The sequence below is a fragment of the Myripristis murdjan genome, chromosome 20 (genome assembly GCF_902150065.1).
Source record: "Myripristis murdjan chromosome 20, fMyrMur1.1, whole genome shotgun sequence".
NCBI lineage: Eukaryota > Metazoa > Chordata > Actinopteri > Holocentriformes > Holocentridae > Myripristis > Myripristis murdjan.
Window position 1 is genome coordinate 4,514,247 of NC_043999.1, and position 25,255 is coordinate 4,539,501.

Sequence of the window (25,255 nt, forward strand, 5' to 3'; positions counted from 1 at the left end):
TCCCGGTTCAACTGCCGCTGCTGCTGCTGCCTCCCCTCCTCCTCCTCCTCCTCCTCCTCCTCCTCCTCCGCACGGAAACGGAGAGCTTCTCGGCGGCCCCTCCTCGGCGGAGGCGCGCAGGCTACGAGGCGTCGAGGGAGAACAAAGAGGATAAATGTGGGTCTCGGTTTTAACGGGGGCCCGCCATGGCCCCGGCCGCGTCAAGTGTTGAAGAGCAGGGCCGCGCGGTCGCTCGGGTCCTCGGTGCTGCCGTTGCGGCGGTGTTGCTGTTGATGATGATGATGAGGCTCGCGCAGCCCCCAGCCAGCGCCGTTTGCAGCTCCTGCCGCTGAGGTCACGTGACGCTGAGGAGCAGCAGGAGGGGGAGGGAGAGGGGGGCGGCGGGTCCAACAACTGATTTGTAATAATAATAATAATAATAAAAAAAAAAACGAAATAAAAAAAAAAATCATAAATACAGTAAATTAATAAAATAAAATAAACTAATAATAATACAAATAATTAAGAAGTGATATACCTTAATTTAATTTAATAAAAAAAAAAAAAGTTTATTATAAATCAGTGGTTTCAACCAGGACCGGCAGGGGGCGCCGCTAGCAACCACACCTACAGTCCAGCGTCCAGTTTGGAGGACTGCAGCATAATTGGATTATTTGGAAATTAAGAAATTTTGTTTTTGTTTTTGTTTTCTCACCCAGGAATTGTTGTTGCAGTGCAGTTATCAATGGATTGAATGATACTTAAGTGGTATGAGCACCAGAACAAGTGATTAAGTAATTATTGAAGTAGGCCTAATTAAAGTAAAAAATTAAGTTCCCTAATTAAAGTCATTAAACCAAACTAAAAGATTTTGCTGATTTGACTCTGATTTGAGATCCCCCATCCTGGTGCTATTTTCTAGTAAATCAATCAGTGAATGAATCAACGAATAAAACCTCCTCATATAAAGAGACATGAATACTGCAGATAAATAGTAATTTGAATCTAAAATATGAATATGGGATGAGAATTTCTCTCTGTATTTTGCCTCACTGAATTCCCCAGTGCTTTGACTTTGCTGTCTAACCCCAACAACACCCTGCTTAAAGTTAAATCTATCAAAATATCAGTTAAAAACCTCCTTAATGTTACACACTGGATAAACAGTAATGCTCAGGTAAAATGTGAACACCTAATCAACTCTGTTACAATCCTCTGTTGAAATCTCACAGCATATGTCTAAAAAAGAAGCTCTATTTTTATCATGACATTTGTTCCTATAAAAAAAAAGGACTTATAGCCTTTTGTAGTGTCATGGTGGCAGTTCAACCAAATTCAGTTATGGAGACAGGTAATAGCCGTTTATTACTTTTTGTCGTTTTGAGGGTAGTCCACTCCTCCACCTGGAACAAGCAGCTATTTCTGGCTATGAAACTATACTAGGTCACATATTGCAAACACTGTATTTTTTTTTTTTTTTTTTTTAAGTTAAAGCTCACATACAACAAAAAGTTAATACTGTGCCACTTTTTTCCCAGGACTTGAGGATGAGTATTGGGAAGCCCGTGTTGTGGTTTATGTTTGGAAAAGAAAAAAAGATGCAAGCATGTCAAGTTTTGTTTTTGCTCTGCTATCTTCTATAAAAGCCTTAACACAAATGTATTATCTTGATTATAACCTCATAGTTTTGAACATCTTTTTATGAAGTAATACTTGCTGCCTCCAGGTTCCTCCTTATAAATCAAACAAACTAGCCTGAAAATGAAAAGTTGACCATCCTGTACTTTGTTTTGCATAAAATGCTTAACATAAGACATTCCGGTATCACAGGAAGACCATCAACTCTATGTAATTCCCTGTAAGATTAGATTGAAAACAGAAGATTAAAAAAAGCAAGCAAGTAAGGTCATGATAAGGTCGTGATAAACTCTCAGCTGAGCTCCAGAGACACTCCAGTCCCTGTAGGAATATTCTGTGATTTTTCATTTGGGAAGCAGCTTGAAAACAGTTTGGCGTCTGACAAACTCCTGCCGGGCGGCTCACGGTCTCGACACGGCCGCCGAGGATCAGCCGGCCTCTGTCAAAGCAGAAACACTCGCCTGTTTTTGTTGTGGCACCCATTAAGATTTAAAGGTGCGTGTGCTGAGAGGCTCTCACTCTGGGAGCAAACACACTCTCCATGCGCCAGGGCTGTTTCAAATTATTCTATTTACCTTGTGATTTATGTGTTTTGATATCTGAGGTGAATTCAGGCCTGTTTCCGTTTTGTCATGTTGGCTTTTTGGTGTCATTTTTCACACTAGTTCCTGCTGTCTTACAAATAGTTTTCTTCTCTTTTTGCAAACTAAACCCTAACAGAAGCAGATGATAAAAGTCAAAGGTCTAGTAGGCCATAGTCGGCAGGCCAGCTTCATCCAACAAGCCTGACACTGCACTCACACACTCACACACACACACACACACACACACACAGAGAGAGACACACGCACACATGCATCAACACAGTCTCTTAACATTGTATTGTATTAGCACTATGCATTCAGTGTGTGCCGACTCAAGCTCAGTGTAAACAAGTGCTCATGATGTGCTCACATAATGGAGTGAGGGGTGTTGTGGTGTGAATCAGCTGCCCCCTGCTGGTTAAACCAAGGCACCACAAGCAGGACAGGAGTGTCAACTGGTGCATGGCGTCATCTGCAGAGGATCACTGAGACGCTGCTCCAGCAGGAACACCTGGGAGGGCAGAGTGTGCCGGGCCGCTCAGACGCCGTCCTGCCGCGGAGCAGATTCACCCTCTGTCACAGTGAAGGCCGTCGGGAACAGCATCGCAGCGCTTACACAGTGGATCCTCACCTGCTGTCTGCTGTGTAAGGCGGCAGATGACGGCCATTGTGAGGGGAAAAAAAAATAATAATGGAGCCAAAGGGGGTGGTAATATTCCAAGAAAAAAACTCAGAATTTCTGAGTTGTACACTGATGAGAAAAACCTGAAAATTCTGAGATTATAAAGTCACAAATTTATGAGAAAAAAAACTCAGAAAAATACTTTTTTTTTTTTTTTTTTTTTTAAATAAATAAATTTTTTTGCTCAAGGCTCCACATGTGCTGCCTCTGCTGGCCGTGTCTCAGGCCTGCAGCTGATCACCTCATCAAACTCTACTTTGACATGGGATTGAGGAACAAGGAGATCCTGCTGATTTGAGCCCAGAATCAGCAGATTGTTTTCTTCTGAATCGGCCCAAGTCACGACAACGTCTCTTCAGAGTCCAGATGCTAAGGAGAAGACTGTGATTCTGGACTCAAACCAGCAGGATTTCCCTCGCATTTTCCCATTTTTTTTTCCTCATAAATTTGTCTTAATAACCTCAGAATTTTCTCATAAATTTACAACTTAATCTCAGAATTTCTGCATGAGTTTTTTCCTCATAAACTGACCACTTCTATCTCGAGAGAATACCAGTTTATTCTTGTGAATTTACTCATTTAATTTGTAGGGGTTTTTTTCTTCAGAATATTTCCCTCATTCCCCCAACTACATATTTTTTTTCTCTCCACACCGGCCCTAATACGCCGTCGTCGCTGTCTGAGAAGTTTTTCCGGTGATGTCTCGCTCCCTGGTCGGTCGGCCAGCTGCCAGCGCTTTGACCAGACCGACTGACTGGTTCCGATCTACCTGTTGCATGTCCATGAATAAATCATTGAAATCAATAAACAGAAGTTCAGCACACATTTTCTCAACTTCAAATGAACTTCTTTAATATTTATTCAATATTATTTACATCTGTACAGAAATAATAACACTTGCCACAACAGTGCCTGCTCTCTCTCTCTGACAGCTGCTTCACATTTAAAAACTTCATCTATTTCTAACAAAAGAATATTGAACTCAATCCAATCTATTTCAAGTTTTCAATCAAATTCAAGTTCTCTCTGTTGGAACAGTGCTCCAGACATTTGGCAAACTACCCACCCCGCCCAAAGATGTGGTTCCCCTCAGAGAACGACGTGGAACAAGGCCAGCAGGAGCTGAAGTCGAACGACGTCATCAAAGCGGCGCCCGGTTAGCCTGGAGAGCAGCGGGACTTGTTCCCTCTACAGATTCTTCTGTACTCTGAACCCAACACAGGTACATCTCCACTCAAAACTAAACAAAAAACTCACTAATGCCTTAACACACGAGAGGCCATCTGTCTAACATAAAAAGCATCAAATAAATTCAATTCTAAAATAAAATAAAAAGGCAGTCATGCAGAGATGAAGGCTGATATACAGTGCTTTTCAGAGGGGACATTTTGCCTTGCATCATTCCAAGGCCAAATAAATTTCTGTACTAGATATATCAAATCAATACAGAGGTCAGATCCTGGCAATACTTTGGTTCCCAGCCCTGAGATCTGCCTGGTGGGCTCACCAACACCCAAACACCAGTGGAAACAGTCTCTGGCTGACCAGTACTGACATTTAGAGGAAGCCGAGCATCACATGTGCCCACAGCAGACCTCAAGACTAAGCAATAACACAGATGTGTTAAAGAAAAAAAAAAAAAAAACTTCAGGTACAGTCCACAGTCATGGCAGAACATTCTGTACAGCAAGAAACATCCAGCACACATGAAGGGCAGGAAAAGAAATGCCAGCGCCATCAGCAAGACAAGAAAAAACAAAATGGAACCTGGCATTAAATAAACCATTCGAAACCATAAACCAAGAAATAAAACAAACATAAAATAATAGCTCAACATTTACAGATTTTTTCCAGCCTCCTCTCCAAAAACCAGTGATTTGGCTTCAAATATTTAGTGGTTAGCAGCCCCCACCCCTCACCCCCCCCCACCCTGCAGTCCACAACCAACCAGCAGTCACATCAGTAAAAGTCAGCTGTATATTGCATTTTCAAAATTACATATGTTATCCAGGCCTAAATAAACTGATTCGATTATGCTTGGCATTCAGGATGATTTAGTATGATAGTCAGACTGTAGCACATCACTCTGTGGATAAAGATTATTCTTCATAGCAACAAACATGAGAGTGCTGTGACACGACGCAGGTCTCAGCCCATAGAAAATGTGCAGCCCATTTGCCTATTAGCCACAACATATTTCCAGAGTTTTAAAAACCTTTTTGCCCAAGTTCCAAACTTTTCAGAGCCTGGACTGTACCAAATTCCTTCCAGACTTGTGTGCGCCACAACACCAGCGGGGTGGCACCACCCCAGAGCCTCCTGCGGTGTTAATCCCAGCTCCTTCACCCTCCCTGCACCGAGCGCCGCTCCAGAGAAGCCCAACCTGAGGCGCACGGTGGCACGAGGGTGGAAGAGGAACAGCGGTGGTGGTGGGGGTTGTACTCCCTCCCGCACGGTCACCGCGGCAACAGGGCTGGGCCGGACGCTTCACCGGACGCCTGCGCCGGATAGGTCGGGACGGGCTCTTCCCCCGAGAGGGCGGGATCAGCGGGCGGCGGCAGCGTCTCATTGGCCTGCGTCCTCTGGCAGATCTCAGCGTAGCTCGGCTTCTTGGACTCCTGGCAAAGCAGAGCGCGAGGCGGGGTCAGTGTCACAGCCTCCGCCTGTGGCAGACACACCAGAGGCTGCATGCCAAACAGGCTGCTCCTCTACCTGCTCTAATGTGCTCCTGTCTTCAAAGCTCTCTCTCTCTCTCACACACGATTACTGCAGGATCACTGAGGATTTTGTTTCATTTACTATCAAAGTGCTGTAGCTCTAGCTCATTACTATTGGCTGCTTGTAATGTTGGTAGCTAACACTTCATACTTTGGATGAGAGCAGAGAATGTAAAATGATAAAATGTGCCGTGGCTTCAGTGCAAAAAGAGGCTGGTTTTATGTTGATCAAGGAGCATTCAATCTGATTAAAGACAACATCCATCCACCTAAAGCTATGATGACACAACATTTTTATGTGCATCTGTTGGTATGTGATGCAGAGATAAAAATATTCCATTTTCCTGGAAGAAAGCACAAGGGGGCTCTGAAATAAAACTAAGAGCACCAAGTCGAGCACATAAATCAGTTGCCGCTGTAGCTGGAGAAGCTCACCGTGACTGGTCCGTTCTGCTGTGTGAGCTGAGCTGCTTTGGCCACACCGTTCGTCTCCCCATTCTGCTTCACATTTCTATGGAGACACAGAGAACAGACAGAAGTGATGCACGCTGTCTGAACACTCGCAGCTCAGAGCAGAGTCTGTACATGCAGAGTGATGCGGTACATATAGAGGCTTTGCAGTAGCACCACAAACCTCCCAGCAACCGAGGCTGGCAGCAGCATGGAGGTCAACTGGACAACTGGCTCTACACAAATGTCTGATTACATAAGAGGCCGGCTGGAAACACGGAGCGATCTGAAACAGCTTGTTGTGGGGTGTGTCTGTGTGGATCCATTCAGTGAATTTCTCAGTAAAAGTGGCATTAACAGTATTTTGTTCCAACAATGCAGCGTGACCTCAGCACTGGTGTCAACACCTCTCCACATGTGAAGCACTTGCTCTCTGTATTTTGTCCAACAAAGCTCACCAAGTCCACAACACAGTCTGTCTCATGACCTTGTCTCCATTGTTCTGTCTATCCAAAAGGACACACGACATCATAACAGGAGCTCTTCAGTTTGAGCGCCCAGCCACTGAAATGGACTCCTAGTGGGACTTGACTGTGTATCTATTCATTTTGGTTGGTTCGATGAGGGAAAGCCAAACGGAGAGATGCTAACTCCCTACCTTTTTAAGTGAGGTGAGAGCCTGTCTCTTCCCAGCCCTCCTCTCCTCCTGAGCCATCTCCCCATCTCTCGTCTTCCTCCTCTACTTGCTCTAATAACGAGGTTAAAAAAAGATATTTCTACCTTTTTTCCATAACCTTACATTTCATGACTAGCACGTCTCTATTTTGTATTTTGTTGTGTCTGCTATCAGGACATCAAGGCCAGTAAAGACACTTTCTCCACTGTCTGTTCTAAACTCTCGGTGTCTCTCAGCTCCTTCTTGCTGCACAGGAAGTGATGCGTTTTGTGTTTACGGTTTGTTTGGAATGAAGAGAAGAAGAAGAACTGGGTAGCTAACATGAGCAGCGACAGCCACCATGGCTGAACAAAGAAAAGAGGAACTCAAACTCCATGGACAGAAAATCTGCACAGAGCCTCAGCAACAAAGATGTTTGTGTTCACGGCGACAGACGATGAGCACGGTGTTAGCCAGATAACAATACTGCTGGTGCTGCAGGTCTACTCACTGCTCCACGGCCTCGGCTGAGATGTCACAGTCTGTTTTCTGAGGCCACGCTGTGATTGGCTGAGGGTCCTGTGACATCACCGGCTCTGGCCTGCAGGGACTGCTGTGTTTGACTGGATCCTGTGATGAAAATACTCAATTTGAGCCATCAGTGCTATGCATCTGTGTTTTTTTTTCCATCAGTGTTAAAGCGTGACACAGTCATATTTTCCCCTCTCACAACTTAATTGTGTGTGTGGACTGTAAATGTGTGTGTGTGTGTGTGTGTGTGTGTGTGTCACAGAGAGAGAAGGAGTCTTGGTTACCTTGTTGCTGCTGTTTGCTGCAGGTGCCGTTGCTATGGCAGCACTTGCCCGGGGAAGCGGGGGGAAGCTAGTCAGCCCAAGCTCAATACTCGGAGAAGAAGGTCGGCAAGGAGGAGACTGAACTGGTGCTTTCTATACACACACACACACACACACACACACACACACACACACACAGCGAGACAGAGTTAATGGATGGATAGTTTCATCAGAAGAAATGTTAATAACACACACACACACACACACACACACACACACACAGTGGCTACGTACGTGGCTGTTTGCAGCAGGTTTCTCTCCCCACCGCCTGTCGTCTCTCCTCCTGTGGCCAAAGTTGCCTCTCCTTCAGAAACAAACACAGCAGCTCAGTTTTCTGGCAACACGCCACACTGGCTACCAGATCCCCAAAATTAACCAGCTGTTTTGACTATTTCACCATCCATCAAGGTTTCTGAAAGAACAGAACAGGACTCCCACCCCTCGTGGCCGGTGGCCTGACATAACAACCAGCAGAGCAGACGTGGACCACTCACAGCCAGGAAATCCCACAGTTCACAAGCCTCTTTCACCATTTTATCACTACTACTGTGCTTAGAATATAACGTCCAATTAATGGCTGGTTACCTGCCAGTGTGTCCGGTCAGTTAGACATGCTAGATGTAAGTATTTACCAGCCACTGTCACTATTTGGATGGTGACTGCTGCTAACTTCCACCCCGATCTCATCTGAACCAAGATCACTGCATGTTGTGAAATCCGTTAGTTTAAGGATCATATGAATGGCCATCAGTAGTGATGTGTTGTAAATACAGACGTGTGAAAACACTGATCTCCACTCTGGGATCACCACAAGGCACATAACCACCATTCTGAACAAAAATTAATTATATTTTCAGGGAAGAAAAAGACAGAGGAGACTTGATTTGCTTTATAGTGATGCTCCACCTTTAAATGGTTCTTACTTTGATTTATATCTTTTATTGCCTTTTTTACTCTTTGTCCTTCGGCCCTTGTTTCTGATGCTGTGTTGTCCCAGTTTCCCCTCAGGGATCAATGAAGTTCATCTTATCTTACCTTAAAAATGGAGATGCTCCATCATGTTGGAAAAGGTTGAATTAAAGTGATATTTCACCTGCGAATGACGTCGTTTTCAGTTTACCTTCCATTAGTCTGGAAAATTCTCCTTGTAACACATTTACCAACTGAACTGGACGGATCGGGATGCTGTTATTAGTTCTGCCTGCTTGGGTTCATTTTTCAAGACACTTTTTCCTGTTTGCATACTGACTGTGGAGATGGAAATGTGCCAGCAGTGAATACATACTGCAGGGGGCAAGCATGGTTGTCAGTTAATGAAATCTCACATAAGCATAAAAATAAAAATGGAAAACTTATGCCACAGTAGAAGGTTGCTTCTGAGTTTTGTTCAAATGTATGGGCAGCAGGGGGCCTGCGCATTTTCAGTTTCAAAATTCAACAACATTTTCCACACACACACACACAGTATTTCTGCACATTCACCACTCAGCCATAGGCACACACTGCATGACCCTTTTCCTTCACTATGTGTATATACATACTTTGTGTATATTTATTTATAGAGCAATATGCTCGTAATAAAGCAAATGTTTATATAAAAATATATATTTACCCTATATTTACTAATTTGAATATTTCTTTCTGTAACTCCACATTTAAAGAGGCAGTTGGGTTAGGGTTAGTCAGTATAATAGATTTTCCCATACCTCAACAGTCTGACTGCTGAAAATGTTGTATAAGTTAATATAACCTCACAACTGTCTATATTACATTTTATTGCTTTAATTGTTTCTACTGTATTATTCATGTTACTGCCCACTGTCTCTACTTTTTTTATTAACCTATTTTATATTCTATGTGAGAGCTTACATTTCATTTTCTTTTTCCCTGCTGAATAATTTTACTTTGCCAACTGCAACAACCTAATTTCCCGAAGGGGGAAGTTCCATCTTATCTTTTACACTTTAATTTCTTAATTTACATTTTAATCCATGTCAGTCAGTAATATTATGAATGTTTATAGCAAAAGGACAATATGATATGTCAAACCAGTCCATGTCACTCTACAGAACAAAAATTCTTTACGACAAGTATTCTGTTATGTGACTGGTCAACAGCCAAAAAATGGCGTACACTGTGTAGTGTGTGAATAATAAATTATTCATTTGGTATATACACCAGGCTGTGAAAAATAAAGCCAAAGCCTCATGGGAGGTGATCAGAAGCCAGGGTGATGTCAACCATGCTCCTTAGTCTGCCCAGCAGCCACAAAACCCCAAAGTATTCATTTTTATGAAGATATAAACAGAGAAAAGGAAGACAGTCTGAGTTAATCGTTAACAGTTGTAATCATTTTTCTGTCAATCGACTCATCGATGACTTGATTAATTGTTTCAGCTCTTGTGTAGCTGGGTGTGGGATGGCTGAACAACAACATAGGTGTCATTCCACTTTATCATTAATTACTTTTTATGGACGGCAATATTACAATTAGATTATCTGTGTAGTTTTCTTGAGTTAATACCAATGTCTGGTCTCAATTTCATGTGAATAGCTACATTGAAAATATGTTTAAAAACAATAATATGAAAGTTGAATATTTGTCCATGCTAAAGGCTTTTTGCACATCCCTAACCTGTAAAGACCTGGGAATAATCCAATAAAATCTCCAGGTCTTCCAGGCTTTCCAGAGCTCTGTAGGAACTTTGGGTCAGACTGACAGCTGAGGTTTTCTTTACCTTCCCCTGTCAGAGTTTGTGGAGAAGTCCTGCCTGCTGGGCTCCGTCCTGCCCCCTCTGCCCTCTCGACGGGCGCTGTCCCTCAGCCGCTGCCTGCCCTGCCTCGGCGGAGCAGAGCTGTGTCCCGCCGGTCCACCGTCTGGTGGCTGGATGGGGTCATTCGAGTGGACCGGTCCCCGCTCTCCCGAGCCCCGCCGTCTCCAGCCTCGACTGCAAGAGTTCAATTAGCACAACTAAGCCCGGGATGTACTCATGATTACCAAAACCACAGCAGGCAGTTACAATATAATAACTGTGATGACCGAGATACGCCATGAGGACATCATCAAAAACCAAACTAGTTGAACACACACTATAAGAGATGCAGACATTTTCCAGACATGAACTATAGAAAAAGATCCTGTACACTGCTCGAGACAACTGGATGAAAAATAACCTTCACAGAGATAAGGACTATGCAACTAGCTGCTGTTTTTTCTGTAACATAATTAGTTGGGGCAACAAAAGTCACAAGTGACATGGAGACGTACCTTGACCTGTGTGTGTTGTGGTGCTTGAAGCCGGGAGCTGCTGGGAACCCGTTTATGAAATCATTCAGCAGTGGTGTTATCTGATGACAAAAACACTGTCAAAATGGCAGAGAAAACATATGATAGAAACTGAACACTGGCTACACTGCAGATAAAATCTCTGTGGATCAAACACACATTGTTGGAGATTCAGCATGCAGCAACAATGCACGCTCAGAGATTTTGGCTAGTTTGTCAAATCCTGTAGCTGGCTGGCTGCTGTCTGACAAGCTGAGGTCCACCTCGTTGAATATGCATACTGTCGGCCAATAACAGAATTCGGTTATTCAAACCGGGTTGTATGTGACATCATTCATACCAGGAAGTCGTTGTGCCACAAACATAGTGTCAAATGCCACAAAAACTTTCCACAAAGCAGACAAGTTAACCGAAACGCTGATAAGGAGGTTCTTTAAAGTGATCACAAGCTTTTCATCACTTCTTAAATCATGGCATCACTGTCATGCCCACAGTAAAGAACATCCTTTAGGGTATAAATGTTACAGCATGCAATCTGTAAAGGCCAGTTTAGGCCAAAGATTCACGGCAAGACAAAAGCGTTTTAGCACGTTTCAGAGAGAAGTTGCAGCGATGTGAACTACGTTGTCTCAGCTGGGATCAGGCATCACTGCAACTCAGCTTGTCAAGTCTCAGGTTGCTGGTTTTAAAATGTTATAGTGTGTGTTATCTCCAGGCTGCATCTCACCTATTCTTATTATAAGCCACCATCCTGTTGAAATACTGTCTTGGAAGCCAGTGTTTTCTCTGCATAATATTCTAATAGATACTGATATTTCACTCAGCATTTACTATGCACTACACACGTTCTCCCAACGTCTGTGTGGGTTTCTGCCAGGAGCTCTGGTTTCCTTCCACAGTCCAAAGGCATGTAAGTCACTTGAACTGGAGATACTAAATTACTAAGTACGAAAGTGTGCGTGAATGTGCTTGTTTGCCTGTCTGCCCTGTGATGGACTGGTGACCTGTCCAAGGTGTATCTCCTGCCTTCTGCCAAATGATCACTGGAGGAGGCTCCAGCAACCCCCCAACCCTAATTAGGATAAGTGGTATTGAAAATGAATGAATGAATGCATTTACTATGATACAGCTTTGTTTATCTCCACACCAAAGACAGTGCAACAAAGACAGTGTGAGTGTACCTGTATGTGTCTGGATGCAGAGTGTCCTTCTTGTAAATTCGTAACCATGGCAATAACATAGTGTAACCTCAGGAGAAATGAATGCTATCAATAGGAAGAGAGCGTCCATTTCCTGAGTTGACACAGTAAACATCATGGTGGAGAAATATTATACATGATATGCCCACGCCCCGTTCCTGTGAGGGCAGCAGGGAGCTGCAATACAAACTATCCAGCAACAAGCTGACAGAAACACTGATGTAGAGCTGTTGCTATGAAAACTGTCTCATCTAGTCTCATCGGTGAAAAACTGGTAGGTTTTACGATGTTGCAGTCCACATCCTGTTACAGGTAGTCGGAAGTTTCAGTTGTTCTCATCGTGAATCTTTGGTGTAAATTCACCTTGAGAGATAATCCACACTGAGGTGTGAGTTAAAGGGCATTAAATCACACCTCTGAGTAGATAATCCCACTTAAACCACAGTCACTTCCCAAAAATTTAGAATAAGAGCATTCACTTTCTTTATTTCTTTTAAGCCCCGATACAAATTTATGACCTGCTTGATTTAGGTGCAGAGTTTTTTTTTAATGTTTACTTGCCTTGCTGTAACCTTGGCAACAAACTGAAACAGAAGATTGCCATGGTTACAGAAGTTGGTTAAGAACTGTATAACCAGCACATGAATTCAAAACAGCGTTTAGACCTGAGCTGGACTATGTGTGTATTCCACAAATTTATACCATGGATGAATACTAGCTCAGGTCAAGTTTAATCACTGTTCTAAACTTATCTGCTACCCAACGTGTAGCCATAGCAACATTAAAAACAGCTGTCAAAGCATTCTTGTTGTCAACCACGGCAGCACAGCTGAGTTAACAATAAGGAATTTTCTAGATTGTTTTCTCCTCTTCCCTTTATACTGTTGGTAAAAGATCACAATATAAGCAGGATAATCAACTCATAGGAATGCATTAAACAGTCTGCTTCCCCTGGGTTGGCTCTTTGCCTCTGTATCATGCCTTATAACTGTTTCAGGTATACCTGTTCGTTGATCATCCCTCACTAAATGCACGCCCTCCAACCAATCAGAGGTGACGATTCAACCAGACCACAGTGTAAATATTAATAACATCCTACAGGACAACTGCAACATCAAACATTCATTCAGACTCACATGTGTCAAGAGACGATACACAGTGTAACTTACATGCAATTTGTGGCACACTGAAAATTACATTTTTACTGTTGCTGTAACCAGATTGCATAAAATGTTTCACATGCAAACTTCAGCATTACAGTCACAGGGGTGTTGTTCTCCTGTCTGAGTTACCGTCACGTTGCACAGCTTTGTCAGTAGTTTCCTACTCTACTAATTTCTTGTAGGTATTTTTATCCTCAGTCTACCACAGAAAACAGTACAATGTCTTGGCATTTTTACTATTCTCATGCTGGTACACATTTAAGGCACACCACTATGTTAAAAATTCTTAACACTGAAAAGCACAGCAGACATGCCGACTTCTAACCGCTGAGCAGCTGCTCACCATATTGGATTCTGAGTATCCTGTCATGGCTGTGGCCCAGGCCTGATTGGTGACATCATACAGCTGTGGCGCTGGCATCTGGGCGGGGCCATGCTGCTGGTAGGTGGGCGGGGCATAGTACTGGCTGAACTGGTTGCCACAGGGGTCCAGCTGGTGGGGCTTATAGCCATTTTTGGGGGCGTAGGAGGTGACAGCCATGGTTTTGGCCTTTATCCTCGCCATGATCGGCTTCCCCTTGAACACCCGCACTGTTTCTCGCAGGTACTCATACGCCTGAGCACACACAAAAACAGAAACAATACGCTTTGTGTCATGTGTTCTAGTCACTCTAGTGGGCTTAGACACATCCATATATCATGTTGCAATCTGTGTATAAGAGACAGGATTTACAGAAGAAGCAGACACAGGGTTTTCTGCAGTAGACCACTGTGGTCTATTTAATGCAACGAGAAATCTTTAGCTTCTGGATAAAATTTTGTTCAATTTCAATTCTGACAGTTCTGCTCCTACTAAGAGAATGTTCTAAGTTAAGGGTTACTCTAAATACATTCAGCTATTTATTTAACAAATCAGATCATAAATTAGTAATTGTATCCTCTATATTAAACGGTACACTATTATGATAAAGAATTCAAAGCCAGTCACAGAAAAAATAATGACATAACTAATATAGAAACAGTTACTACAGAAATCCAAACCAGATAAGAGCTGTGTCTCTGTATTTTACCTGTTGTGCGTCGGCTTCAGACTGGAAGGTGATGAACCAGTTATCATTTCTCACAAACTCACAGCTCAGGACCTTGGGCAAGTTCTCCCCATCAAAGAGAGCCTGCACCTCCTGGGGAGTCATCAAGCAAAACACACACACAAAAAAATATTCCTTAATCTGGGACGCACACATACACATAAACACAGGATTCATACATGCATCTCATTTCAAAATTTCATAAATTTTCTAGAGCTTAACTTCTTGACTGGATTGCTAGAGGGTTGTCAGTGTTGAAAGTGACACATGCTGACAGCGGCAGGAAAGATGGCGGCCAGCTGGGCCCTATCGCTTTGTAACATGCCTGATGATTATTTTGCACAGTGGCTCGCATCACAACCGGCCACAGTGGCTGATAAATTTAGATTTTTAACAGTTACCATTACATTTTTTACAATAGAAATTAACTGAACAGCAGCTGTTTAATTGACAATTACAGTCAAATTCAAAATGACACATCTCTGGAAACCTCGAACTACAACCCACGACTGGCAGGAGGACCAAACGATGTGTTGTAGCAGGAGGAGCTGTGTGAGAAGTGTGAGGGGTGCTCCTTGCCTCAGGAGGCGTGGTGGCAGGGATCTCACGCAGGATGACGACACATCGACTCTGTCTGGGCCGGACCTTCTGACCACACGGAGCCACCTGGACCAGTGGCAGGGCTGCCAGCCAATGAGAGGACAGGAGAAGGTCTCAAAACAACACTGATCGACAGTACTCATTTACAGTTTGCAGTTTCAATGTGGTAAAGCCCCAAAAACGTTTTCATTTCATCTATGGGACAGAGAATATCAATTTGGTAAAGACATAAAAATAAAAGAATAATTTGCTGTCCAATTTTGATAATCCCACTTTGTACAATGATTAAAAGCATAAGAATTTCATTTTTTTTCTAAAATCTATATTCACAAGACATAGTAAATCTGAGTATGTTCAAATAACTGTAAAACTAAAAAACAAGTTATAAACCCCTCATTCCTTAGGTTTTTAAAATGCATCATGGTAAACATTAGTGTTGTTAAATATTATTTGTGTTATACTGATAATGCATTAGGAATGGACACTGTACCAAACTGAATTAAGAGTCAGCCCGGGACAGAAAGCTCCTGTACCTTTACCACGTTTACAACAGAACACGATATGAAGACGGTGGTTACCTGACACAGCGCTTGGCGCAGAAACTTAATATCCACAGCAAAAATGTACCAGCATTTGGCTGGTGGTTCATTTTTTACCCTTTATAAACACCTCAAGATGAATCTCAGTAACACACTCACATTTCAGAATGTCGGAGATGAGATCTAGGTCTGTGCTAAGCTTCTTGATGTGATCGAGGCTGGCCAGTGTGGTTATGGGAAGGTACTGGTCACTGTCCATCTGAGAGAGCAGGTAGAGGTCATTGGCCAGGTTCTCCCTGTAAACAGGCAAAACAGCCCATGAGAACAATCCTCCGTTGAGGAGAGCTTGAAGAGGAGTTACTGGCGGGGAGTGACCACAAAACAAAAAATGGTAATCTTTCGACAGAGAGCCTCTTCCTGCCTGACAGTGCAGTGAAAATGCTTTGTGTCTGTTGGTAGGAGGATCAAATAGCATTAAATTACATAACATTATGTCACCTAGCTCACACTTTGGTGTGAGCTAGCAACATACATTATGTACCTTTTGTCAATGGCTGTCAAACCAACAATGTACCAGTCTTCATCAGATATGCCTAACATTGGAATAAGTATATTAAGACACTAGTAATTTAGTATCTATGAAGAAAAAAAGCAGCACAAAATATTAAAAAACATATCAAATGTGTGTTTAATACATAACACCTACCGGACCAGGCAGGACTCCAGTATGGTTCTCAGCTGCTGTTTGATCTCATCTGTAATCACAGGAACTCATTAAATATTTAAGTTTTATATCACACTGAAACAAATAAAGCAAAACAAAGCCTAACACAGCAAATCAGACCTGTGAGTGGAGGGTCCTCAGGCTGTCCATTCATCACTGGAGCTTCCACAGCCAGCACCTGGTACTCCAGCATGCCAGAGTCAGTCTCAGACTGTCCAGTGTTCTCAAGCTGATACTCCGGAATATAATCTGTTGGACCAAGCCACAACAGTCTGAGAGTGAGAACAAAACCCTGTGCAAATGTCTTCCTCTTCCAGTAATTTGTAGTCTTAAAATGAAAAATCCACTCTGAATTACTTTAACAGTGTAACTGTATCTGAAGATGGACTCTTCCTGTAGCAGTGTTCCAAAAATGCAGTATGGTGTATAAATCAAACCATTTGTGTGGGCATTTTTTTTTTAACTTAAGGTTGAAAAAGCAATGAACATCTGCCTCAGAAACTACTCTAAGGTCCCAGAGCTGAAGCAGTGCTAAAAGACTACTACTCTAACCCACCTTCATGATTGGTTAGTTCACTGGGGACGTCCAGCCATGACTGGTAGGCCTGAGGGTAGGCAGTGCTGGGGTCATCCACATTAAAGGTGTGATTGGTCCATACATCAGCATTAGGGTTAAGGCCAGGGACTGTAGGAGATTCCTGAAATTAAAATACATGACATTAATCTAGTATGCTAAGTGCAGTCTGATGTATTTATAAGCTGTTTTTTTAAGAAACAAATGTGTCATTAAGTGCATTAGAGAAAACAAAGCAAAGTAATATAAATATCAAGAGATATCACACCAGAGTTTGGAAGGGTTCATGTATTCCACTCCAGTAGCAGACAGTGTGGTGCTTTAACAGATGTCAGTGAATATTACAACTGAAATTCTGTTTTATGTGAAGCTAAACAGTGTGTTTGAACACACGGCAAATTATCAAATGTATTCTACATGAGAGGGTTCATGTAGTTAAATTTCCTCAGATCCTCAGATCTGAAATCTAATTTTCCGATCAAATGTCTTATAATTAAGACTACAGAGACATTCACTCAGCCAAAATCTGGATCAGATTTTAAAAAATGACCTTTTGTCCTGTTTTTTGCCTGACACAGCAAACTGAATACTTTCACTCAGTCCAGTTGTCCCACCAAAGGAAACAGACAGAGACACATGAGTGAGCACTTACAGACTGAGTGTATTCGGTGTGCCACTCCCATACACAGGATCCCTGAGGTGTCAGAGTGCTGTATGGGTACGCTCCCAGGAGAGCCATGGAGGGCTGGAGCTCTGAGACAGACGCGGGGATCTGCTCTTCACTGCTGTCCGCTTCACACATATCCTGGAAGGGTTCAGCCTCAGGTGCCCCCTGGGCCCAGACCCCTGGTCCCACGTCCAGGCCCAGCTTTATCCAGGGGTTGGGATAGAGGCAGCAGAGGGATGAGTCAGCATCCTCTCCCAGCAGCTCAGACACCATCTCCCTCATCCCCCCTTCCCTCTCTCCCTCCTCCACAGCTACTGCTGATGGCTCCTGACCCTGCAAGTGAATCTCATAGGAAGGTGTGGAAGCATGAACGTCAATCTGACCCGGGTCCACTACCACCACAGGCCGGCCCTCCTCTTCAACAGCTGAGGTTCCCTCATCGTGGCTACCAAAGGCAATAGGTGTCATATTTGTGTCACATATACTGGCATCGCCCTGGACCTCACCAATTTCAGGTGGCATCTCAACACTCAAATCATTGAGAGTTTCTGAAAGATTAACGTAATTTGTCTTGGGGCATTCCTCAAGTAACATGTGCCTTTTCATCTCGTCACTTTCCTCCAAATGGATTCCATCTGATGGATCTTCCGGCTGAGGATATTCAACAGCATAATGCTGCAGGCTGAGGTCAAGGTTAGGCTTCAGGGAGTCCGAGCTGTGACAGGAGGCAGATAAATCTTGGAGTTCGAAGGCTGGGTGAGGGTGGTGTGTGTGTTCGACAGCATGTTCAAATTCATGCTGATGACAAAGCTCTGTCATAGAGAAGGCAGGGTCAAACTGAGTCTCCTGGGCAACTGTTGACTCTTCTGCTTCCTGAAACTCATCTAATGCTTTCTCTGATGGTCTTACAGTCATTTGCATTTGGCTGCATCCATTCTGAATATGTTCAGCTCCAGTCTCTGAAGTCAAACAGCCATCACCAGCACCCTCGATAGCTGTGCAAATGGAGGAGGAAAGGGGAAGTGAAGGTGATGAAAAGGCCACTGGGACCTTATCTTCAGCACAGTGAGGCTGGATTAAGAGACTGTGACTTGAAACCTCCATATTGCTCTCAAGGTGCTCAGGGCCCTGAAGCAGGATGTCCAGACTGCCAACTGCACAGTCCTCATTGAGCTCAGAACATAATTCATGTTTTTCATTGCAGGCACTTGTCTCTCTGCTGATGTGAGAGATGAGGTGGCCTGTTTCAGGTGACTCAGCACATACATCAACTCTCATATGACGCTTGACACTACAAGTTTCTAGTTCTGGTTCTTTGAGTGTCTCTCTATGAGTTAGGCTGTTGTCCCCTCCCCCGAGGAGCTCATCCTCAACAAACGGGACATTTTCAATAGGCACCTCCTCACTTTGGTCAGGTTTCACATTAGCATTATCAGGTTGTTTGTCACAATCACCGAATGTGGCGACACTTTTATCAGATCCGACACATGGAGTTTCTATTTCTTGGCTTGGAGGCTTAATACTGCTCATGTCAAATGCAGGATCGTTGGAATTCAAGTCTAACCCATCACATGTGGTGGAATCACAGTGCTGACATGTGATTTTAGGTATGTTAGGTATCAGATTTTCATGACAGGAGAGGGCAGTCAGCTCAACCGGCTGTGATATCACGACTGAGGTGGTGGAGAGTGATGACACCTCAGTCAGAGTCATATCTGCTGTGCTGCTGAGTCCAACCTCATCCACCTTGACTTGGCTTTCACAGACACTGACAGGGACAGCCTCGTTCTGCAGGAGGACTTTCTCCATCTTCACCTTTTCTTCAGGCTTTTCTTCCTGCAGCATGCTAAGGCTAAGGTCAATATTTGGAGATGCAGAACTCTGGCTGGAGGTGTATAATTCAGCTTCAGTGCCTGGCTGTGCACCCTGGATGTGCTGCTCTGTGTGTCCAAACTCACGCAGACAGTCCAGGGGGTTGGAGTCAGAATCAACTCCATCAGTCCGCTGATCCATTTCTTCTTCCTGGCAGCCAACCAGCGTTTCCTCTGTAGAACTGAAGACTCTCTCTGCTGCTGCCATGCTCTGGTCCCCCAAGTCCAACTTTTGCTCCTCCTCACACACGCAATCCTCCTTTACTGCTACCTCCTCCTCCACACTCTCTGTCTCCTTCAACACCTTCACTCTCTCACCTTCCACACATTCATTCCTCTCCTCCACACATGTGCTTTCACTCCTGTGCGACGCCATCAGCTTCAGCATGTCATCAGTGGATTCATCTAGTGGATTTACATTCTTTGCATCTGTGGGTGTAGGCTGGCCTGCCGAATATCCAGGCCTGATAGGGCTGTCTGATGAGGATGTCTGAGGGTCCTCACCGCTCCCGTTGATGCTGGACGGGGTCAGCAGGTCAGGCAGAGGTTCTGCCAGCTGTGGAGAAATAACAGGATGAGGTGAGATAGTGTGCTCTGCTGGGGGTGAATAAAGTGACTTTGTCTGTGACTGGACAGTGGAAGACAGCTCTGCCGTATGAGACAGCACAGAAGTCAATTCCCCAGCATGAGACTGGCTGGCCATTTTAAATTCTGTCACATGTGACTGGTCAGAGGCTGTGGACTGCAGTGTGTGTGACTGGCTGGGTGCTGGAGGCTCTGCTATGCAGGACAGATCAGCTGTTTGTGCTTCAGCTGTGTGCAAGGCCGGCGCTGCTCCTGGTCCAGCTGCTTGGTATTGGTCACAGTCATGTTCATGGTCATGGTCAAGGTCATCAGCATCTATGGAGCAGATGCTGTAGAAGCTCTGAGTCCTCGCCCCAAAATCCTGGTGCAGTGTCACCCTGACGACACCGGCCTCCCCGTCATCCTCATCCTTGTGTTTTGCACTGAGGGAAACCCGCCGTGTCCCCTGACATGCACTGACTGGTGCGGGCTGGCTACCTGACACTTCATCCGCTCTGATGTCACCCAAACAGTTCAGAGGGGGTATCCTGACTGGAGGCGCCCCCCATCCTGTCACCTCAGCCTGCGTGTGCCCTTCTGGCAGCTGTCTGAACCAGGAAGCCCTCAACATGGCGTTCTCCATAATCTTCTGTTTCACTGGACTCTGTGTGGGCCCCTGCATGACGGGGGCCCGCTCACAGCCGGGACTGGCCTTTGCAACGCGTGTCACGCCTGCCTCTGTGTCCCTGTTTGTATGTATGTCCATACCGGATGTGATAATAATAGCCTGCTCCTCCTCGTGTGCTCTTGCTGATTTGCGATCACCCTCGCTCCGCGTGGTGCTCTCGCTGCTGGCCACAGCAGGCCCTGCCAAAAGTCTGCTCGGGACAACAAGCTCTGGGTGCCTTTCCTGCTCCTCTGGAGGCTTCTGCTGGCCCGGTCCACTTGGCACATGTGTCTGCTCAGACGCTAAACACACATGTTGAGCTACAGCCACGGCATGCTGCCTATCGTGCTCCCTCACCACAGCCAGCCCATCTGGAAGTGAGGACTGTAACAGGCTGGTCCTCTCGCTCTGTAGGCCGGGGTTCAGCTCCTTACTAAAGCAGCACCCCATCTTCTCCCTGACTGGGACTAAAACACAAGACTGGCTGCTGTGGCCACACACACCGAGAGCCCACACCACGACACAAAATAATGGGCAGCTCCTCACACTCGCTCAGCCACATGCAGAAAGAGAAAAGACTCTCTGCTCCCCCTGCTTTGCCCCCCACCCCTTCCCTCACTTTTACCCCTCCCCTGCCCAGAATAGCAAATGTGAAGGGGCTCACATGTCCCTGCCACTCAAGAGAAGGCTCCAGACTTCTCCCTCCCTCTCTCTCTCTCTCTCTCTGTGTGTGTGTGTGTGTGTGTGTGTGTGTGTCAATGTATGTGGGAGGCCTAGTTAGGCTATAGTTTGAGTGGGGTCAGCACATGGCAGGACAGCCACCAATCCTGGAGCAGTGATGTAGTGGTCTCCACTCCTCCTTCTCCTCTCCTGGCCCGCCCCCTTTCTCTTCCTTACATCCCACCATCCACTTCTCTTCCGCCTCGTCCTCCTCGTCCTGTTTTCCTTCACTTACATTAGTTTTGCCCCCACTGCTTCAGCCAAACCCCCGCCTCTTTTCCCCTCCCCTCCTGTCTTCCCCCTCTCTCTCTCACTCTCTCCCGCCTAACAAGGCCAGAAGCGTGCCGTGCCTCAGGCATGCCTAACGTGTGACTGTATGCCCAAACGCGGCTGCTCAACACTCTGGAGCACTTGGCAACCACTGGGATGAAAAGGTTACAAGAATGTAATGTATGTTGTGTCGGTGTGGCCAACTCCAGGAAGCAGTCCAACCCCAATCACAGTAATTCAAAATAACTCATCCTATACTGTCTTGAAATAAACTTAATCAAAAACTTAGGCTTCAGATACATTTTAAAGTTGAACATTATTTTTATATATATTTTTTTTCCAGTGGTGGCAGATGCATGACAATGAACATTATTATGTCCTGTTTAACATTTCATTATGGAGTAAATACCCAGTTGAGACATTCTGAAATGTGAACCGTAAAAACCAGAGACTCTGGCTTTCAGATAAATCAGTCAGATAGTGACAAGAATGACAACAATGTGTTTTGACTCCCCTTGGGAGTTCTCAAGGGGAAAAACAAATAGAGAATCAACCAGAAGGAAAGTCGCTTTTAACAGCAACATCCACTCACAATGATGCAAAAAAGTGCACAAAAGTTGTGACTGCAAATAAATAAATAAATAAATAAATAAAAAAATCTGAAATTTTATTTCCTGTGACCTGTTCCTAGATGAATGATAAATTGTTTTTATATGAGCCCTCATCCCATCAACAAGTGCACAGCTACCCAACATTTTGTCTGAAGTGGCCTCAGTGGGCAACATCTGAAGAGCCCAGTAGTCTGACCTGGGCTGAGGATGAGTCCAAATGAGTGTTTCCAAGGAGAATAGTGACACAAGCAAGCCAAACAGCTGTGTAGTGAGTTATCCTATGAGAGCAGATACTCTACAGTGTCAGTGTGGTGTGGTGTACTGTTCTGTACCTCGTAGTAGTAGTAGTACCCGGGGTCCAGCGCCTCCAGCGTGAAAGGCACCTGTAAATTGTCCGGGCAGAGTGGATTCTGGTCTGAAGTCATGTGACATGGGCTGGTGGGCTCCTGCATGGGACAAGTTGCTGCCGCTTTCAACGATCACCAGGGAGACTGGAAAGGAGAGCTGTGGCTGGAGGGGAATGAGTCACAACACCAGCTGGCATGATGGAAAGACTACAACAACTAGGGCTGTATAATGATAAGCAGATGTCCAGCTGAAAATCCTCATCTAACTAACACTGACCTCTGAAAACAGACAAGTTTTTCCAGCACAATAAGAGAATCCAGCCAAGACAAAAGCAAACACACACACACACACAGGGACACACACACTGCCCACAGGGCCAAACACCTGCTCAACTGTTTCTTTTGTGAATGAGCTGACTTTGTTTAGGTTTTAATTATTTCATAATAGAATGTCAATTTGTATGCCAAATATGAACTCTTTAATTCATAGTTTACAATTTACTTATGTCACTACAAACCTGTCAACATAAAACAATCACATATGCAAACCAAGTGAGCTGGAGAAGTGTGCAAAGCAATTTGGTGGCTTACTACATTTAACAACCAATTTTACAGTAGAAATGGCATCAAATGGACACCAACTACAAGGACAGGCAAAGGCACTGATCAGCAAAGGTTAATGTGAAGCTTGCCACTAAACAGAACAGAAACCTTTTGGACATGTGGCCATTCCCAAGAGCTTGAAAACATTAAAAAAAAAAAAAAACATAATATTTTTTTTGTTTCAAGGAGACTTGATGATTGCTCAGCAGCTCAACACCCAACCCAATGCACATGCAAAGTATGTATAGTGAACATTACATACTATCAGGGATGTATTAACACAGTGGAGGGCTAAGCAGACTTTTAATTTGTAAACTAGCTTTCCTACATTTTCATGGAGACATGAAAAGCTGTTGAGCCGGGACTGATGCAGCTACATGAATCTAGTCAAAGCAGGACAGGGTCTTTTAACCCTCATATGGTATTCGTTTTTTTGTTACACAGGGAGTCCTGCTGGATCTGGTGGACCCATTGCAAATTGGGGCTTTTAATTCAACATAATAAAACCTTTTGTTGTTAAGATACTCAGCAGATTTTTACTTCATCCCACTTGCAAGTAATATAAAAAATACATACACTACTCACAAAAAGTTAGGGATATTTGGCTTTTGGGTGAAATTTATGGAAAATGTAAACAGTTCACGCTACAGTGATATTATATCATGAAAGTAGGGCATTTAAGTAGAAGCATACACTGGTGATTTCCTCATCTCAAACAATTTCTTGAAACAAAAGCCAACAACAGTGGTGGGTATACCACAACAAAAAATGGCAGTGTCAATAACTTGTCATGTGCCCTTGAGCATCAATTACAGCTTGACAACGACGTCTCATGCTGTTCACAAGTCGATTTATTGTCTGCTGAGGCATGGCATCCCACTCTTCTTGAAGGGCGGCCCTCAGGACATTGAGGTTCTGGGGTACAGAGCTCCGAGCCTCTACACGGCGACTCAGCTGATCCCATAGGTTTTCTATGGGATTCAGGTCTGGAGAAAGTGCAGGCCACTCCATCTGAGGTACCCCAGTCTCCAGCAGCCGTTCCCTAATGATACGACCTCGATGAGCTGGAGCATCAAACACCTGATGTGAATTTTGCCGTTAAACTCCTTGTTAGAGAACAGCAACTTGTGCAAAAAGTACTGAAACACTGAACAGTTGGACATGTGCATTCAAAAGTTTACAGAAGGTCACATTAAGTTCACCTGTAAAGGTGATAATGCATTTTAGGTTCATCCTGAAATTTCACCCGAAAGCCGAATATCCCTAACTTTTTGTGAGTAGTGTATGTTTGTTTTTTGTGAAAACGGGTCCCACAGACCCGAATACCTTATGAGGGTTAAGAGAAAAGGGCAGACTAAACTGCTATATTCAGACAACCAGCGAGTCATTTATTCTGTTTGTATTAGAGGTTGTTTGCCTTCAGATAACGACCAGCTCAGGGTTTACCTGCCCGCTCGTTACATCACTGACCTTAACCCTGCGCTTTAAAAGCAAGCTAACCTGACAAAGTCTACACTTACTGCACCAAAACAAAATCTGCCATCGAGCTCTGGTGTTAAACTCCCACTAAAAGCCCTGTTTAAGGCTGTAAAGTCAGCTTAGCGGGGGTCTGTGGTTGAACCTGGCCCGGTGCGCGGCGTCGCCTCGGCCGCGGCTGACGGACGGACCTCGCTGGAGCAGCTCAGCGGGTTCAACGAGGAAACAAACTCCGACAGGTGTAACTTCAGACAAACTACAGTGGCAGCTAGTCTTTTGCTTTGCCCAGGTGCGGGGAAGTGAAGTTAGACGGACAGGTGGAGGCTAACTTTGACGAGCCGTGCCGCTTCATTAACTCGCTGCCGTTAGCCGGTTAACGTCAGAACGGAACGTCCGATAAATCAAACGATAACACGACCAGCTAACCGCTAACACGCTAACGACAGCGCTTTTTCTTCTTTAATTAAAGTCTTTATTGTAGTTTGAAACAGCTTCACCTGTCAGGTTTCCATTGATTGGGATGCAGAGACTTACCTGCCAACTTCCCACTGCTTCTGCCGTGTGTGTGTGTGTGTGTGTTCCTGTGTGTGTGTGTGTATAAAGTGTGTGCTGCTTCCATAGAACCGCCCGTTAATTCCTCACCTGACCACATGTAAACAAACTGTCCACTTTTAGTTGCCATGGGAACTGCATAATGGACCTACAACTGAATCTTAAACTAATATAA

At 44.5% G+C, this 25,255-nt stretch overlaps 1 protein-coding gene across 2 annotated transcripts; it reads right to left on the minus strand.

Moving 5' to 3' along the window:
- Positions 1–4,811: 4,811 nt before the first annotated feature.
- Positions 4,812–25,152, minus strand: LOC115379081 (uncharacterized). Of its 2 annotated transcripts, none has more exons than XM_030079762.1 (17): positions 25,063–25,152; positions 22,435–22,612; positions 17,385–19,826; positions 16,715–16,856; positions 16,279–16,407; positions 16,141–16,189; positions 15,594–15,730; positions 14,875–14,978; positions 14,278–14,388; positions 13,551–13,823; positions 10,828–10,907; positions 10,298–10,507; positions 7,794–7,863; positions 7,521–7,652; positions 7,217–7,335; positions 6,036–6,111; positions 4,812–5,501 (listed from the first exon to the last, which is right to left on the minus strand). In XM_030079762.1, the coding sequence occupies exons 2-17, from the start codon at positions 22,552–22,554 to the stop codon at positions 5,340–5,342; spliced, it is 4,356 nt and encodes a 1,451-aa protein (XP_029935622.1). In that variant the 5' UTR covers positions 22,555–22,612; positions 25,063–25,152; the 3' UTR covers positions 4,812–5,339. The 2 variants fall into 2 exon arrangements, with proteins under 2 accessions (XP_029935622.1, XP_029935621.1); XM_030079761.1 differs by having other exon boundaries at positions 10,828–10,922.
- Between the last annotated feature and the right edge of the window lie 103 nt (positions 25,153–25,255).